General features: G+C 40.8%; 6 protein-coding genes across 7 annotated transcripts; 3 read left to right on the forward strand and 3 right to left on the reverse strand.

Moving 5' to 3' along the window:
• The first annotated feature begins 15 nt into the window (after window positions 1-15).
• On the forward strand, window positions 16-2872 carry LOC132261609 (RING finger and CHY zinc finger domain-containing protein 1). Its single transcript, XM_059760497.1, has 5 exons — window positions 16-469; window positions 535-855; window positions 920-1042; window positions 1549-1704; window positions 1761-2872. Exons 1-5 carry the CDS (start codon window positions 233-235, stop codon window positions 1887-1889), a joined length of 966 nt encoding a protein of 321 aa, XP_059616480.1. The 5' UTR covers window positions 16-232; the 3' UTR covers window positions 1890-2872.
• Window positions 2873-2986: 114 nt separating this feature from the next.
• LOC132261607 (lysophospholipid acyltransferase 7) lies at window positions 2987-5047 on the reverse strand. The gene is made up of 3 exons (XM_059760494.1): window positions 4735-5047; window positions 4496-4622; window positions 2987-4439 (listed from the first exon to the last, which is right to left on the reverse strand). The coding sequence occupies exons 1-3, from the start codon at window positions 4983-4985 to the stop codon at window positions 3357-3359; spliced, it is 1461 nt and encodes a 486-aa protein (XP_059616477.1). The 5' UTR covers window positions 4986-5047; the 3' UTR covers window positions 2987-3356.
• A 63-nt stretch (window positions 5048-5110) lies between these two features.
• On the reverse strand, window positions 5111-6211 carry LOC132261610 (uncharacterized). 2 transcript variants are annotated; one of them, XM_059760499.1, is made up of 2 exons: window positions 6137-6211; window positions 5111-5905 (listed from the first exon to the last, which is right to left on the reverse strand). In XM_059760499.1, exon 2 carries the CDS (start codon window positions 5885-5887, stop codon window positions 5366-5368), a length of 522 nt encoding a protein of 173 aa, XP_059616482.1. In that variant the 5' UTR covers window positions 5888-5905; window positions 6137-6211; the 3' UTR covers window positions 5111-5365. The 2 variants fall into 2 exon arrangements, with proteins under 2 accessions (XP_059616482.1, XP_059616481.1); XM_059760498.1 differs by lacking the exon at window positions 6137-6211 and adding an exon at window positions 6018-6119.
• A 52-nt stretch (window positions 6212-6263) lies between these two features.
• On the forward strand, window positions 6264-8172 carry LOC132261608 (T-cell activation inhibitor, mitochondrial). Its single transcript, XM_059760496.1, has 7 exons — window positions 6264-6372; window positions 6451-6586; window positions 6643-7007; window positions 7071-7155; window positions 7217-7444; window positions 7498-7742; window positions 7805-8172. Exons 1-7 carry the CDS (start codon window positions 6350-6352, stop codon window positions 8160-8162), a joined length of 1440 nt encoding a protein of 479 aa, XP_059616479.1. The 5' UTR covers window positions 6264-6349; the 3' UTR covers window positions 8163-8172.
• A 95-nt stretch (window positions 8173-8267) lies between these two features.
• On the forward strand, window positions 8268-14790 carry LOC132263260 (ATP-dependent RNA helicase me31b). Its single transcript, XM_059762932.1, has 6 exons — window positions 8268-8355; window positions 9154-9934; window positions 10117-10204; window positions 10289-10667; window positions 11224-11871; window positions 11952-14790. Exons 2-6 carry the CDS (start codon window positions 9873-9875, stop codon window positions 12128-12130), a joined length of 1356 nt encoding a protein of 451 aa, XP_059618915.1. The 5' UTR covers window positions 8268-8355; window positions 9154-9872; the 3' UTR covers window positions 12131-14790.
• Window positions 12248-16876, reverse strand: LOC132263261 (uncharacterized). Its single transcript, XM_059762933.1, has 3 exons — window positions 16675-16876; window positions 16313-16613; window positions 12248-16255 (listed from the first exon to the last, which is right to left on the reverse strand). The coding sequence occupies exons 1-3, from the start codon at window positions 16795-16797 to the stop codon at window positions 16197-16199; spliced, it is 483 nt and encodes a 160-aa protein (XP_059618916.1). The 5' UTR covers window positions 16798-16876; the 3' UTR covers window positions 12248-16196.
• Window positions 16877-16961: the final 85 nt, after the last annotated feature.

Raw genomic sequence — 16961 nt, forward strand, 5'->3', positions numbered from 1 at the left:
TCCGCAGTCGATTGTCATTTTCGGTGTCGTCACAACATGGCCACCACTTTCTATTTTCTTAATCACTTTGTACACATGTAAAATATCCTTTTTCTCTTGTGAATCCGTTGAGTCTCTGTGCAAATTGGTGGTGAACGCGTAGTAGCCTTGGTGGAGAATCTCAGGGTGGTGCAGAAGGACGCTTTGGTGTGGCTGCGCGTGTGTGGGGTGAGTGAAAGTGGGAGGCCGTGGAATGGAGCAAACATCATCATCGCCATCAGCAAATGGACGGGCAAAACTCCTGACTGGCGAGAAGACGCAGAAGACGGGCGATGAGACTCCCTCGAGTGGCTCCGACAGAACACCATCCGGCAGCGGCAGCACAGCGATGACAACGAACACGGCGGACGAGGCCAAGGTCTCTCCGGGAGATGCGTCCGGAGAGAAGCGCGTCGGATGCGCACATTACAAGAGACGCGCCAAGTTTGTGGTGAGTATCTCGTCCGGGAGGACAAGTGGGGCGTAATCTAATGTCCTGCTCTTGTGCCCTTTCAGACGCCGTGCTGCAACAAGACGTACATGTGTCGCTACTGCCATGATGAGCACGAATCTCACTACTTCAACCGTCGCACAGTGACACAGCTGATCTGCACGGAGTGCGAGACTCGGCAGCGCGTGCAGTCCGAGTGCGAGAAGTGCGGAGTGCGCTTTGGGAAGTACACATGCCTAGTTTGTAACTTGTTTGACGACGAGGAGAAGGATCAGTACCACTGCGACGGCTGTGGCATCTGCCGCGTCGGCGGCAAGGACAGGTTCTTCCACTGCGAAGTGTGCAACATGTGTCTTCCTCTGCAGCTAAAGATCGACGGACACAGGGTGAGAAGATGAGGAGTGCATCTTCCAGCCTCCAGTAATTAATGGCCTTGCTTTCGCTTTGCAGTGCGTGGAGAACGTCTCGCGATCCAACTGTCCAGTCTGTCTGGAGGACATCCACACTTCGAGGATTCCCTGTCACATTCCCGATTGCGGACACTTAATCCATCGCACGTGCTTTGAGGAATTGGTGAGTGTTCCTAAAAAAAAGATCTCTCTTTCGGCCACAATTTTATTGCAAAAAATAGTGGAAACCAATGGATTTTGGCGATGTCTATTGCGAATACGGAACAAATATTACCCAATTTATGAGGCAATTCATGATTCTCACGAAAAGTGACCCATTTGCTGATGTCTTTTAAATGTAGATGAATTTTAGTCTATGCATTTGACGAAATGAAATAATTTCGCAGTCAGAAAAATGCGAAACCTTACCGAATATTCGGTAAATCTAGTGTTAAAGTGCATCAATTCTAAACGACTTGCAAACTAGGTTTATCGCACTTTTTCCGAATGAGTTTATCGGCCGACCAATTTATGTGTCCTTGAACGCAATTTTGGAGACCTTTTAAATTTTTTGAATTTGTTCCATTGTCACAAATTGCTGGTTTGACTTAACCCATGAAGGTTCTGAGCCACAGAGAAATCAAAGGGACTGGACTTAATGTGTTAATTTCTTATTTTTTTCTTTTACAGCTGAGCTCTGGCCACTATGCTTGTCCCACGTGCCAGACATCGATGATCGACATGTCGAAGCTGTGGGAGTATTTGGACCAGGAGGTGGAGAATTCGCCCATGCCAAAAGAGTATGAGAACTACATGGTGGACATTCTGTGCAAGGATTGCCACAAGGTGAGTGTCATATTCCATAATTTCGTCGAACATTGGCTAATGCTTCACTTCCACAGGAGTCTAATATTCCTTTCCACGCTGTGGGACTCAAGTGTTCTTTCTGCGGCGCCTACAATACGTGCCAGACAACGAGAACGGCTGATCGCGCGACCTCAGCGGCAAATGCCGAAGGAGAAGGCAATTGAATATCCAACCACAAGATATTCCCAAATTGAGAAGTGGATGAAAGACACACAATTTCCCGCCTATTTTGTGTCTCTTGCAGAAATGGCAAAAAATTCCCTGAATCATGATTACTTCTTTTACTTATATATCACTCGTTTTTGAATGGACGTAAAAAAGACGATATGAGGACACATCCTCGAGATATTTACTCAATATTCTACAGCTACATAATATTGACACCCAAATTCTATGATGAAAGGTGATTATTTCTATGTATAAAGAGAGAAAGTTTGTAGTGTAAAAAAAGGAAACTCAGATGATAGATCTTTGTGAGTTATGTGGGTGCGTGTGATCCAGAAGAAAGGACGCACAATGAGTTAAACCCTCTTGTTTATAGAAAAGTGTAGATTGAAAGTGCAGAGAAGTCGTCTTCCTCAAGGTTCACGCATGACGAAAACCGAGGAAGATGCGGAGAGTTAGTATAGTGAAGTAATGAAAAAAATATTTCTTGTTATTCAATGTATAGATATAATAATGATGCCACTAAATATTCAAAGGATGAATGAGATAAATCCGCTGTTGCACACCGAAAGGCGCGATGAAACGCAATATGAGAATTAATAGATAAGGAATTGAAAAAACTGAAAAGGACTTTACATTGATATTCAAAACACTTTAGTGAAGTGCAAAGATCTTAAAACGAATGAAAAAAATATGTTTACAAATGCATAGAGTCGAAAGAATATAATATCCGTTGAATCTCTGCAAATTTCCACCTCATTGTTGATTATACTATTTGTTTTTTTTTGTCTGTTTAAGTGCTAAATACAGATTCAACTGAGAGAAGTTGATGCGAAGAGAATATTTTAAAAAGAGCAAATAAGAGGAGCTATTGAATATTTCTTTGATGTAAAAGACTACAAATATAAGGAATCACTGCAAATGCAAGCATTATATTGAAAATATTTTTAGTGTAGATAAAATTTTGTTTTTTTTTGTCGCTAGAAAGTAAATTGAAGAAAAAGAGAACATTCCTAAATATTGTAAAAATGATATCTCAATAAAATGATTTTCAGTTGAAGAAAAAAAAAACTTCTATTTCATGTTAAAAGAGGTGTTTTGATGTCTACAACCAATTTTATTCAATTACTTAATGCAAATAAGAGTAATTTTTGCTGTAAATACAGAATTTACTGGGTTTTTTTTCGGTGACTCATGTCGAAAGGCAAGCATTGAATGGTTATCTAAAGTTATGTTAATTTTCTGAACCAATTTTACGCAATCATCCAAATCACAATTTTGAATGAAGATTATTATCAAAGGGAAACTCTTAATTTTTCTATTTCTCTAAGTTGTCTAATGAAATAAGCCTTGTCTCTGAACTTCCTTACTAAGAGGAATAAAAAAAACACACCTTTATTGCCGATTCCAGTGGGATTCATTGGAGGGTTCTGTTGGAATACTAAAAGGATTTTATCTGCAGTGAATTAACTGCTCTTCTCCTCCTTTGTCTTCTCCTCACTGGATCTCGGGCGTCCGCCGAAGAGCGCTCTGGAAATCTTTGGCCAGAAGAAAGCCACAGCGAATTGTACGGCCCAAAGGCTGTAGCCGAAGTGGAAAACGGAATTGTAAAATTTCCAGATGAAAGGGAAGGTGATGAGTTGGAAGGCGATGGCCATGTAAGAGAAGGCGAAGAACTTGCTGATCCACACGCAAATGTTCAGCCACAGTGGGAATTCCTTCACGGCTGCCCTGAGGCGTTTCAGGCACAGATCCTCGATGGCCACATAAAAGGGAGCAGCGAAGATACAAAAGTAGTAGCCGGGGTTGACGCCGTGCCAGTAAGCTGAGACAAGAAGCGTGGCTCCGGTGCGTAATTTCCTGCTGGGGAAGCGCTTGTAGACATTCATGGCGAGCCAGTACTGCACGCACATGTTCCAGCTCTTCATCGCCTCGCGGAATGTCCAGCAAGTCTCAGTTGTGTACACATCGCTGTTGTTGATGGTATTGAAATCGTACGTCTTTTGCCATCCCTCCAGCTGCTGACTGTCCTTAGAGCGCGGTCCGCCACCAGGGGTGGATTGGAAGGGCGTGGGATAAATTCCCACTCCAGCAGCCGAGCAGACGCACTCGCTCAGCGTCAATCCGATGTACATTCGCATCCGGAAGATGAAGAAGGCTGGCCACACATACCACAGCCGATAGAGAACGGACTGATCCAGGTAGAACTCATCCTTGAAGATCCGCCCGAGTGGCCAAAAGTAGCTCGTGGTTAAGTAGAGAGCCACAAAGATTGGGATAGACTTGAATTTGTCAATTGTGGCGCGATCACAAGCCTTGAAACTCGCCTCGTCGTGGGCGTACTTCTCCACGAAAGGATCCCTGTAAGTGCGGTACGTGATGTAGGGCCCCGTGAGGACTCCCACGTAGTTGAAGGAGTAGCCGAAGATGTTCTTCATGCTGATCTCCGCCAATTCTCGCTCGTGGTATGGCATTTTCTCAAGTTCCTCCTTTGTGGCCTTTCTGGTCTTCTGCGTAGCGTCATTCACCTCAAACGCCAATCCCACGAGCTAGAGGAAAGATCAATTAGTGGCCAAGAATGCATGGAAGACTTCAAAAGAATCACCTTGAGGGTGAGGACCATTTGAATGAGATTTGTGTGGCCAGGCGGCGATGGCAGTCCAAAGTAAGCAGTCATCCGGAAGAACAACAGATACATGAACATGAAAACAGAGATGATCACGTGACATTTCCTGGAAGATATGTGAACAAAAAAAAGAGGATCAGCCTCACTGAATCAGCCGAAGTGCGATAACCTCAATGACAGAAGAATTCAAAGTCCACCAAAGAGATCAATTCACTTACAATTGCTTGTGCAGGAGAATTATCCCGGCAGAGACGGCAAAGGAGATCAGGATGTGAAAGGTGTGGAAGCCAGAAACGATGGCGATGATGAGGATTCCCAGGACATTTCCAAACTTCTCCTTTTCAGCATTGTCCGCTATTTTCCTGTAATATTTCCCAACCGCAATGCAAGAGAGCAAGACCGTCACGTAGATTATATCATCTCGATTGGATATGAGTAAATTCAGGAAGTTCAAAGCACTCTCACTCATCTTCCTGGCCACTTCTCTCAGGATAGCGAAGCAAAACAATGACTTGTTCTCTTATCACTGGAAGAATGGAAGAACGCGTAATTTGGGGTATTGCTGTGCGCCAGTGATGAAAGGTTTCTTCGGCGGGAATCGAATGTCCATGAATGCGAATTGAAAGAAAAATTACTAATATTGACTATTTCTGATGGGATTGTATATTTTGAACATTTTGAAGCAAATTTGTTCAATTTACATTAATAACACAGTTAAAAGTAAATGTATCCAGTACAGATATTAAGGAATTTCGTGAGAAGACTCTTCACAAGAGAGACGAGAGATGTACAAAATAAATCATTGACGATTAATTTGACCATTTGGCTGACGCTCCTTGGCGGATGTCTTCAGTAGAGACTAGTCTTTTTCATAATCCGCAGGAATTCGTCTTGGTTGACTTCACCATCTCCATCCAAATCTGCCTCATCAATCATCTCCCGCAGTTCTTCATCTGTGAGATTTTCTCCCAGCTCCTTGGCCACCCTCTTGAGGTTCTTGAAGGAGATCTTCCCAGTCTCGTCATCATCAAAGAGCCTGAAGGCCTTCAGGATCTCCTCTCGGGTGTCCTTCTCGGCCATTTTCACAGTCATCAGCTGCAGGAATTCGTCGTACGACACTTTCCCAGTGCCCTCCTTGTCTATCTCAGCTATCATCTTCTTGATTTCCTCCTTCTTCGGCTCGAATCCCAGCGCCCGGATGGCCACCTTTAGCTCTTTAACGTCTATGTAGCCACTCGCTTCCGTGTCGAACAGATCAAAGGCCTCCTTGATGTCCGCCTTTTGCTCCTCGGACAGCTCAAATTTGGGGCCTGATTTCTTCCTGCCTGCAATCACGGTGGCGCCAGTGCCCTTCTTGCCACCCACCGACATTGCTGGAGTCAGGGATTCCTGAAAGGAGAGCACACAGTGTCAGGAAGGCCACCAGAAGGTGGAAAAGTGTCGAAAAGTTGTGAAATTGTGGGCGCGCAACAGATGGACAAGAGCCATGCCAGATTCTAACCGTTTTCCCCAGAGATTCCATGAAAAGATGCAGATGAAAAACGATGAGGGATGTCACAGAGGCGATAGAGTGTGAGAAAAGCGTGAGAGAAAAGCGCAATTGTTTATTAGAAAACTAACTTGATTGATTTTATCGAACCAACAAACAACACTCTCGCACACAAAACAAGAAATCTTCTGTCGCACGCAAAACCTGCCAATTGCGATAAGAGAGTGTGTGACATTTGCGAGGTGTCCTCGAGAGACTTCCTCATTCAAGAAACGCGTAGAAGGGTGATTCTGGCCTTTTCCAAGCACTTCCTGGGTGTCTTCGTGTGGAAGTCCCTCAGCGGGATGTACCGCTGTGGGCAGCATGTGTGAGTGTTGCTCGGGCGGGGCGCTTTTCCCGCCCAAAAGCGCTTCTGAGGTGATTTTAACCTTGTTTTTTCTTCAAGGTTCCCCAAGTCCGGATATAAAGGAAACCTCTCTGGAGGGCTCAGGTTCCTGAGCAATTCGGAGATTGCCACCGTCCTGAGGCCATTCTACTTCGTGGTGCATCCGGATCTGTTTGGACGCTTCCCAGATCAGCGGGTAAGTGGATATTTAGTTAAAATTGTGGGATTATACTGTCAATCATCCCTTTCCAGGCCGTCAATGAAGAGTCCCTGAAGCTCCTGAGTGCTCACTTGGAGGCCCTCAACAAGCGACGAGTCCTGCAGTCAACACCCACCATGCTTCCCTTCTATCTGAGATCCCCACAGACCAATAATCCAGGCAAGATGGTGAGAGTTCCTGTGGAGAGGTCAGCTGATGCGAAGAGAGTGCTGAAGAAGATTCTCCAGTCTTGTGAATTATCGACTGAATACCTCGATAAGATTCCACAGATGCCAGAAAAGCCAGAACTGAAACGAGTCAATTACAATTTTACACAACAGGATCCGGAAGATATCTTCTCAGATGAATATGTGATATTCCAGAACATCAACAAGGTCAAGGATGACAAAACTCTCAAGTGAGCAAAGCTGAGGGATATATTTATCACGAGATACTAAACCAAATGCTTTTCTGTTTGCAGCGGATGGCTGAAGAACAATATTAATACGGCGCTCGAAAGGAAAAATTCCTTGCTAGGATTGCGAGAAGAGATCAAGAAGCTTGAGGTGATTTATCTTACGATTTTCAAACTACTTTCGTCTCTGTAATAGCCTCTCTATTTTCAAGGAAAGAGTTGTGGAGAGATTGAAGCTGAAAGACTTGAGGTACGAGTGTGGCTGGAATGTTGAACACTATCGAGCTTGTCTCCGGAGCCTCGAGAGCCTAGCTAATCTTCATCCGAAAGATCTCTCGCGCCTGGAGAATCGCATTTTAGTCTTCGCCGCCTTCACAGGCATCAGCCTGGACGGTCATGTGATGCTCTTCACGGGCGATGTTCAGCACAATTGGATGGATGTGAGTGCTGCCAGGTGATTAGCGCTCCCCGAGCTAAAGCGTATTCTCTATAGTTTATCAGAAACATCCCCAAGCACGATGCTTACCTGAAGAAGATTCCAGCGTATGAATACGCCTTATCGCAGATTCTGCGGAAGATCAAAATCGGTCGCAGGAAGTTCATGCCAAAGACACAAGCGGGATTTTACACGAATCACCTGAGAAAGGTCACCACGACGTTATTGGACTACTTAGGACGACAGCAGTATCCGAATTCCTGGCCAGATGACCTTAGTGAATACGAGATTGTGATAGAATCGTAAGAATGCTATAATCTCACTTCCCAGATCATCTCAATTAATGCTCTGCTGATTTGTACAGGGAAGCTGGACCACTTATGGTGAGCCCCACTGGTCAATTCATCGCTCCGTCAACGTGTCCAGGAGGAATTTTGGTGGACTTTATCACGAACAATTTGTCAGAGGCTCGCGACCGTGCCACACTGTACAATAGCACTAAGCATGTGGAAAAGGACCTGCACAGCAAATGTGTGACTAGTCTTCGGCTCTCCAGCTTGACGAAGGATGATTCTGTGACGCCGGAGAAGATGATAAAGTGCCTGGAACGTCTTCTCTGTGAGACCAAACTCAATTTCGTGGGCTGTGATGTCTTCATCACGCACTACTACTCCGTACTAGCCGACGGGACCGTCTGTATCCCGTGGGATTGGAAAATGTAAATAAAATGGTTATTTTTCCAATTTGGCGCGGGTAGTTTTTCGAAAGCCGGTTGCGCCATAACCTCAATGTTGACGCGCGGCGTGGAGCACAGAGTGCAAGTGTTCGCCACCAGAGTGCTCAGTAGTCGAGGCATTTTCCTTCAGTCGCCATTTACATTTGCAAGTAAAGCTGAGTGTGGAAGTATCATACAAGGTATTTATGCTGAAATTTCACTTATTATTTCATTGAATTTGCTCCCGAATTAACACGCAATCCGTTCCCTGTTTCCCAATTGCAACTTTGGCAGAGGAATTGAGAGCGTGGTTAGTCTGCGAGGGGAGATTTTGGGACGAAAAGCTGAACTACAGAAAGAGTCAAGACGTGGTCATTGGGGCTGGGGAGGGGGCCATGAAAGGACTCTGCAGCGCATTTTCCTCTGCCAATCTTGCGATTGTGGTGTGTTTTTCCTAGAGACTAGCTTGTTTTTATCCTTGTTGTTCGGCTGTGTTCTTGCGGCACCGCAAAGGGGCGCTATGACGCACTTTTGTGAAACAAAAGCACGCGTTTGCTCCGTGTATTTTCTATTTTGCGGTATTTTTCCTCTTGAAAAGTATCAAAGAGTGTTATGTGGTGGATTTTCTTGCGATATCTCAGCTTCCGGACGGGAAAAATATGATGATTTTGGGGTAATGTTCCTGTTTTCAGCGGAAGAACAAAAGCCCTGCATATGCACGCCTGCCTCTCTCTCTTGTGCCATTAGAGCGCAATAAGCGTGAGTGAGAGGAGAATAGGGAGCTCAGTGGCGTGCTGAAGCTCACCAGAAACGGAGTTCGAGTGGTGAAATATTTAAAAAGAAAAAAATTGGGATTTAGAAACCGTTACTCGGGTCACATTTTTCATTGTTGCGAAGAAATTTTTACGAGTGAAAGACGAAAAAGCTTTGCAAACTTTTCATGCGTTCGCTGAAGGAGAAATTGCCTAAAAAGTGATGTTTGTCTTTCTCTTTTGCAGGTTAAAATCTAAATGAGATAATACAGAAGTGAACAACTGCGCTTATTTGAACGATAAACCGGAGAAAAATTTACAATTTTATAGCCAGGAGAGCACACAGATGAGCGAAGAGATTCCAAAAGGAGAGAGTAAGAAGTTTACATGATAGGGAAGATGAAGTGTAAAGTTCTGGGTGAAAATTGACATAGTCACTTGGACACTGTATAAAACGAAGTATTTGAAGAGAGTGATTTTGTGTCCTCCCCGGAAACGGCATAAGAACAATATTTCTTTGGAGAATTAATGCGTAGTCTATAGGCAAAATCAAGGACTTTATTAAGTAGATGAGAAAAGGACAGAACAGGAAGGACGCTCTACAGAAATTGTGTCTCCCAGTAGATGAGCAGAGTTTTAGAGAGCATATTTTATAAGAGACAAGTGCTTAAAGAGACTTGAGAGAGGGGAATATTGAGAGATTAACCAAAGACAAAGTGAAAAAATTACGAATTAAGGACAATTTGCAAGTTTCTTTTCTAAGGTGAAAACTCAAAGTGAATGATAAATTTGTGAGCAACAGAGACAATTTGAATTATTATTAAGTACACAAGAGACAAATTGCCAATTAAAGTGAATCCGAAGGTGATTTTGTGATTTAAGAGAAAAAGGGATTCCTTTAGTTTCGTGTGAAAAGACCAGCAACAGCAGTAGTGACCAGGAAGTTAGATTGCGAGGGAGAGAAAATGATGACTGAAAACCTGAGCATGGCAAACAATCATCTGAACAATCACGGCTCTCAAAAGGGGTAATTATGTCCTGATTTTCTATTTTATCACTATTTTCCGTCTCTATGCTTAACTATCTGCGAAAAGTGTATTCTTTTCAGGGAAACAATGAAGAAACGAAAGGTTCTTCAGCATTTTGTTTGTTCTTTATGCAAAATACTAAAGCTATTTCATGTATTCATTTCATGATTTGCAAAATCAGCACCTACGGCAGTGAAAAGGCAGGTGACGATTTGGGGTGGAAGGCGAAGTTGAAAATTCCTCCAAAAGATAATCGTATTAAAACGAGTGTAAGTATGACTGTTAAATATTTCATTCAACCGAACAATTGGCAAGTGAATTAATTTGGTGTCGTGTTTTGACTTGTTCTGCAGGATGTCACAGACACACGAGGGAACGAGTTCGAGGAGTTCTGCCTTAAGCGTGAGCTGCTGATGGGTATTTTCGAGAAGGGATGGGAGAAGCCTTCGCCCATTCAGGAGGCCGCCATACCAATTGCTCTCGGTGGCAAGGATATTCTGGCGCGTGCCAAGAACGGCACCGGGAAGACAGGAGCCTACTCAATCCCTGTGCTGGAGCAAGTGGACACCACCAAGGAGTGCATCCAAGCACTGATAATTGTGCCAACGCGCGAATTGGCCCTCCAGACATCGCAGATTTGCATTGAACTGGCCAAGCACATGGATATTCGTGTCATGGTTACGACTGGTGGAACCAATTTGAAGGATGATATTATGCGAATTTACCAGAAAGGTACATTTTATTGAGTTTTCGTTGCGAAAGGAAGGCATTTTCTCCAAAGAGACTTTATGATTCATAGTGTGATATCGTCATCAAAGTCGCTTTTGTGAAGAAAGTGTGTTTCCTTATTTGGCGTTTTAATGCCAATTTTGACACAGAAGAGAAAGAGATTGATATATTACGAATATTTTTTTCCGGATTCCATTGAGACTAAATTTAATTAATAGGTATCAATATCAAACCTGAAAGATATGGATATCTCTCGAATTGATACAAAAATAGCCACAGATTGGCAGAAAGACTATTTGACTGCTGTTTCGTCTGTAATATGATATTGATCATTGCTCTTGAAAAGGTCGCACTGTAAATATATCTTATCTTTCGTTCTCTTTTTCTCTCTCTGTGTTGTGTGCAAATCAATGATGATAACTTTGGATTCCCCTTCATTAGAAGCAAATTAATGAGAACAAACATTTCTGAAAGCTGCCACTTTAGACATTTCTTCTTATTCTGCTTTTTTTGAGACAAAGTCAAATGATTAAAAACTCTTTTTGTGTGTACTTTACAGTACAAGTGATTATTGCTACGCCTGGCCGTATACTGGATTTAATGGACAAGGAGGTGGCAAATATGGCACATTGCAAGATGCTAGTATTAGATGAGGCGGACAAGCTGTTGTCGCAAGATTTTAAGGGCATGCTGGATCATGTCATAATGAAATTGCCCAAGGAGCGTCAGATATTGCTGTTCTCTGCAACATTCCCAGTGAGCGTGATGAATTTCATGGAGAGACACCTGCGTGAGCCATATGAGATCAACTTGATGGAGGAGCTGACGCTGAAGGGTGTTACGCAGTACTATGCATTTGTGCAGGAGCGCCAGAAGGTGCACTGTCTGAATACGCTCTTCTCCAAATTGCAAATCAATCAGTCGATCATCTTTTGCAATTCGACACAGCGCGTTGAGTTGCTGGCGAAGAAAATAACAGAATTGGGATATTGCTGCTACTATATACACGCAAAGATGGCTCAGGCCCACCGTAATCGTGTATTTCATGACTTCAGGCAGGGTCTGTGCAGAAATCTGGTGTGCTCTGACCTCTTTACACGTGGTATCGATGTACAGGCTGTGAATGTTGTTATCAATTTTGATTTCCCCAAAATGGCCGAAACGTATCTCCACAGAATTGGACGATCTGGACGCTTTGGACATTTAGGTGAGTCACCAATCACTGTCAAAGTGTGTGAGTGAGTATTTTTTTATCAATAATGCCCATTTCCATCTTCAACCATCCAGGTATTGCAATCAATCTTATCACGTACGATGATCGCTACGATCTGCATCGCATTGAGAAGGAGTTGGGAACGGAGATCAAGCCGATTCCCAAAGTGATTGATCCATCTTTGTATGTGGCCACGTCGCTGAATGATCCAAATACCAGCTTAAACAACGATGAGAACAATGTGAGCAAGTGAACAGTGATCAAGTCATCTCCCCAAGTGTCTGACGAGAAAGTCGGCATCTCTTCAACTGTTTATATCACGCGTGTGGCAAGTTTCCTGGGTGAATATGCGTGATAGTCACTTTTATTGGGGGTGAAAAAGGATAAGGAACGAAAGACAAGGTTCGAAGGAAAAAAAAAGGATACCCAGAAAGAAGAGGGATGGAAAAGGGGATAACAATGATAAAAAAAAGAAGAAAACTCTAGAAATTTTATTTTACATTGCGCTAATACTTGTGTTGAAATATGGAGGATTTATTATACTTTTGCATTGGAAATTATTATTTTTCTGAGAGAATTAATACTGTAAACAGGTTAGAGTGAAAGAAAATCGTGAAATTGACTGCATTCGAGGAAAAGAGAAGAATCAAAGTAATTTTGTCAAAGCTTTTTGCTGAAAATTGTCACATTGCATACATTTTCTTCGTATTAGTCACATTTCTGTGTCTTCATTGAGGTTTGAAATTTGAAATGAAAAATATTGAATTATAGATAAATATGGACAGTAAAAGAGAAATTTTAGAGTCATGTGGAGAAAACAATAGTGAATTTATAGTGAATAGAGAAAGGTGGAGATTTTGGGATCATGCAGTAAAGAAGAGAATTTGAACTTGAACTATTTGTGAAATACTTGTGTGACGCGAAGCTCGTGAATGCGGAAAAAATGTATTTAATGCAGAAAAAAAGCCAGATTCAGTAATTCTTTTTGTTCTTCGAATGAGGAAAACAATATGAAATAGATTCACCGATTTTTCTTCTATGGGAACCATCTTTTTTTTTGTATGAAGCTATAAAAATTGTCAAATATTTACAAGTTACATAAACATGTGAAATAGAGCGCTGAGCACGATATATCAATTTGATTTTTATCTATACTTAGTTTGAAGTATTTTTTGTTGCAATTTTTTCGTTACTTTTTTGTGTGGCAGTCGGAGAATATGAAGAAGAAAAAAAACTCTGTCTTGGGTAATCATCATATTAATATCCATCCATAAAGAGGAGATGAAGGGAAAACAATTTATGGCAGAAGAAGGGAAAAAAATATGATCAGAAATCAAATGAGAAAAATATTAAGTAAATTTTAGTGAAATATTGGGAAGGATGTAAAAATGCAGACAGTGGGAAAAAAGTGATGGAAAAGTAGGAAAACGAAAAAACAAACTAGTGAATGATATTGAGGTAAAAAAAAATGAAATAGAAGAGTCAAGAGAGGAAAAAAATCTTTGTACATTTTAAAAGTAAAGAAGAAAATTCACACACAGACTATAAAATAATAAAGTAAATATATAAGACTTGTAAATAACAAAAAATATACAAAAGTAAATTTTAAGTGAAAATAACTATGTAATAAGAGATGAAAAAGTCAGCAGATGGAAGAGATAATGAGGAATATTCCCATGGAAAATCATTCTGGGCGTGAGAAGCTTTGATGGAAGCACGACAGAAGGGAAGAGGGGAATTTTTTTAAGATGGCTGAAAAATTGCATTAAATCAATAAAATTGTAGTGTAGATTTTCTTTTCCTGTTAGCAAAATAAGGAGGAAGGAATTGTGAAGAAATGTTGAGAAAGCAAATGGAAAGAAATTTCGCCTCTTCAGTTCTGTCGTTGCGAGACTTGACAAGGAGATCTGTAGAGATGTATTCAGAAAGAGGATATTGAGAGAGAGAGAGCGAGAGGGAGAGAGAGAGAGAGATGGTGTGGGAATAGACAGAGTGCAGAGAAAGGAATCACACGTGTAAAACAAAGCAAAATAACAACCAGATTTACATTGCCAAGAAGTATGAAGAGAATGAATGGAAGAAAAGAATGTGAGAGAGCGTTTGTATAACTATTAGGTTTACCTTTATATTTCATTGTATCTCCCCTATTCACTTCTTTTTCTTTGCGTTTATCCACCCTGTTTCTTTTTCTTTTGTACATTATATTCTTCCTTAAAGACCTCGTACTTTGTTTTTAAGGTATAAATGTAATATTTGTAATTCCTATAATTTAATCAATGCTCGATTGTCACAGTATAACGAATTATGATATGAAGAAAAAATCAAATATCAGTTTATCCTCTATACCTACCAAGTATACATATAATTGTACAATTTATTGAAGAGTTCAGAACGAGAAAAGACGTAAAATCATGCAAATGTTAAAAAATACAGAGAAAACAAAATGGCAAATGTAAGAGCAAAAGATGAAATTCGTGAAAAGAAATTATAGGAGAATTTTTGGTCTCTTTCTGCGAGACTTTTAAACGCCTTCTTTCCGTGTGTATGAATGGGAATGAGAAGAGAGAGAGAGAATCAATATCCTTTTTTCTTATTAAAAAAAAGAAAAACAAAGTATATAATTATAAATTGAAGAGGAGACATTTATATGTGGGTCAATGATGTGTAAATTCTTCTATTATGATAAAATTTAAGACGTCAAGGGGTAAAAAGTAGAAGAATTTCTTTTTTAGTTGATGTTTATTTGTGAGAGAAATAATATGAAGTCGTGAGAGGAGTTCAACAAAATGTATGATTTAGAGAAAGAGAGAGAGATCTTTGTGAGTGAAATTTTGGGGGTTCAGAGTAAAATTGAATGTGTGCGAGAATGTGCTATATTTTGTATGATGGGAGAGAAATTTTGAGTTAGTGGGTGATGAAAGATAAGGGAGGAAAAAACAAGAAAAAATGACACAAGCAATGTAGTAAAGGGTGTAATTTTTAAGAAGGGAAGACTAATTGGAAAAAATTGAGAAAAGACAGTTCAAGTGTCTGTTTTTGGATCTTTTGTCAATATAGTTTTTCTCACAAAATTATAGAAAAAAAAGTCAAAATTAGCCACATTTTTCCCACTTTAGGCTAACAATCAGAAGAGTATTTTTGCTATTTGAACAAGTAAAAAAATGAAGTCATCGCTTAACAAAAGTGTCAAGGAGTGAGAGTCTTCATTGCCTTAGAAGCAATTTAATTGAAATTTCTCAATGCATTTCACCATCATTTGCAAGAATCTCAAAGTTATCGTCGATTGAGAGGGAAAAAACAACAACAGCATATTGACAAGAAATCTCCGTGGCGAGGAAATTCTTAAATTGCAGTTCTGGAAATGAAGATTAATGGCTCTGGAAAAATTCAATTCTAAATTTGATGTAAAATTCGACCAGAAGAGTGTAATAAATCAAGTTTTTTCCGAAAGAAATCAAAAATCGAAACATTTCACAGTAAATAAATAAAAGTTGTACTTATAAATTTGAAGGGGGAAGAGGTTTGGTGTTAGCAAAATTGATGACAGAAAAAGTATCTGCAGAACAGAAATAGGCAAATATCAGCGTGGGTGAAGAGAAAAGGAAATATTAGAAGGTGCTAGAGGCACAATATCAAGTACCTGTTTATTATTAATCCATAAGGAGGGACAAAGTTAAATTTGACTTAATATTTCCGAGGAAGTAAAATGCACATTTAACAGCGAAGAAAGCTGCGCCAAACCTGGATAAAAACACGGAGATTCTCACATTTTAGGACTTTTGGTAATTCCAAGAAGAGCAAATTTAGCCCTAAAGTGTGAACAGACGATTGTAGAAAAGAAATTTGCTCGTCAAATGTACAATCAAAACAAACATCGATTGGTTGTAAAATTTATTTGTCTTTAATTCAAATGAAAGGAAATTTAAAACAAAAAAAATTCAACAGAAGGTTTTGGAGAAAGTGAAAGTCTTTGAATGTGTGACCAGAATGAGGAAATTTGTTTATTTTATTTAAAAATTGAAGCATCACTTTGGAAGACTTCTGGAAATTTGCGAAAGATGGTCACTGAAAAGAATAAAAGAATAAAAAAGATTAGAAAATTGCCATTTATTAACAGCAAATTACCTGTACACTATATATCAGTCAATACATTCAGTTCAGGAAAACCAAGAACAAAATCTTACTATAATTTCAATTGAAAGAAAGTTTAAACTCATGAGACTCATTTACAGTTTACCAATTATAAATTTAATCGCAATTGATTTAATTTTAAGTATCAATAAATTAATGAATGGCACAAAGCTGTTTTTCTTGCTTCTTTATCCCGCTTTGTTCCGAGGCAGATCGTTGGGTGACACTCCTCTGCTCGCCAATTGATCTGCAAGGAGACAGCTATTAAGAATCTTCCGGATATCCTACACGACTGATAACTCACGTGAATCCTGGGAAAGCTGGCGCACGACGGAAATGTCTGCTGTTCTCATTCTTCTAGAGTTGGGCATTGGAGCGCTTTCTGAGGGGGTTGAAGTGGTGTCAGGTGCTGTGAACAATAGGGAACCGTACTGCAAGAAGTCCTGTGAAGACACCCGGATGGGCCTTAGTGACAACGGCGTCCTTTGGTTCACGATCGTGTCCAAGGTGTCATCTGAACTTGTCGAGGTCTGACTCGCAAGATGTGGTATGGGGTTTTGCTTCTTCTTCACCACATTGTAACAGGTGAAGCACAGAGGTCCATCCTGCAAGTCACAAATATAATGTTTAGTGTTTAGCGGAGCCTCTTGAAAACAAAAACATAACCTCATATCCCGGAACGTTATTTCTCATGAACTCTTTCAGTCGGGCCATCGGGTTCTCTAGCACATGTTCGTGGCCATCACAGATACTGCACGCGATTTGTGACTCACTGCTGCTCTGCGACATATTTCTCTGAAGAACGGAAGAAAGTTTGCGTGAAAAAGGCGGAAAACTCGAGGAGTACGAAAGCACTCAACACAAAACATCATTTAAATGTAATTCTAGCAGTTTGGAAAGAGAGGGGTCTCTGCTAGAAAGGCCGCGGGTTAGAAAGGGACAAACATACACGT

The sequence above is a fragment of the Phlebotomus argentipes genome, unplaced genomic scaffold (genome assembly GCF_947086385.1).
Source record: "Phlebotomus argentipes unplaced genomic scaffold, Phlebotomus argentipes genome assembly contig_15, whole genome shotgun sequence".
NCBI lineage: Eukaryota > Metazoa > Arthropoda > Insecta > Diptera > Psychodidae > Phlebotomus > Phlebotomus argentipes.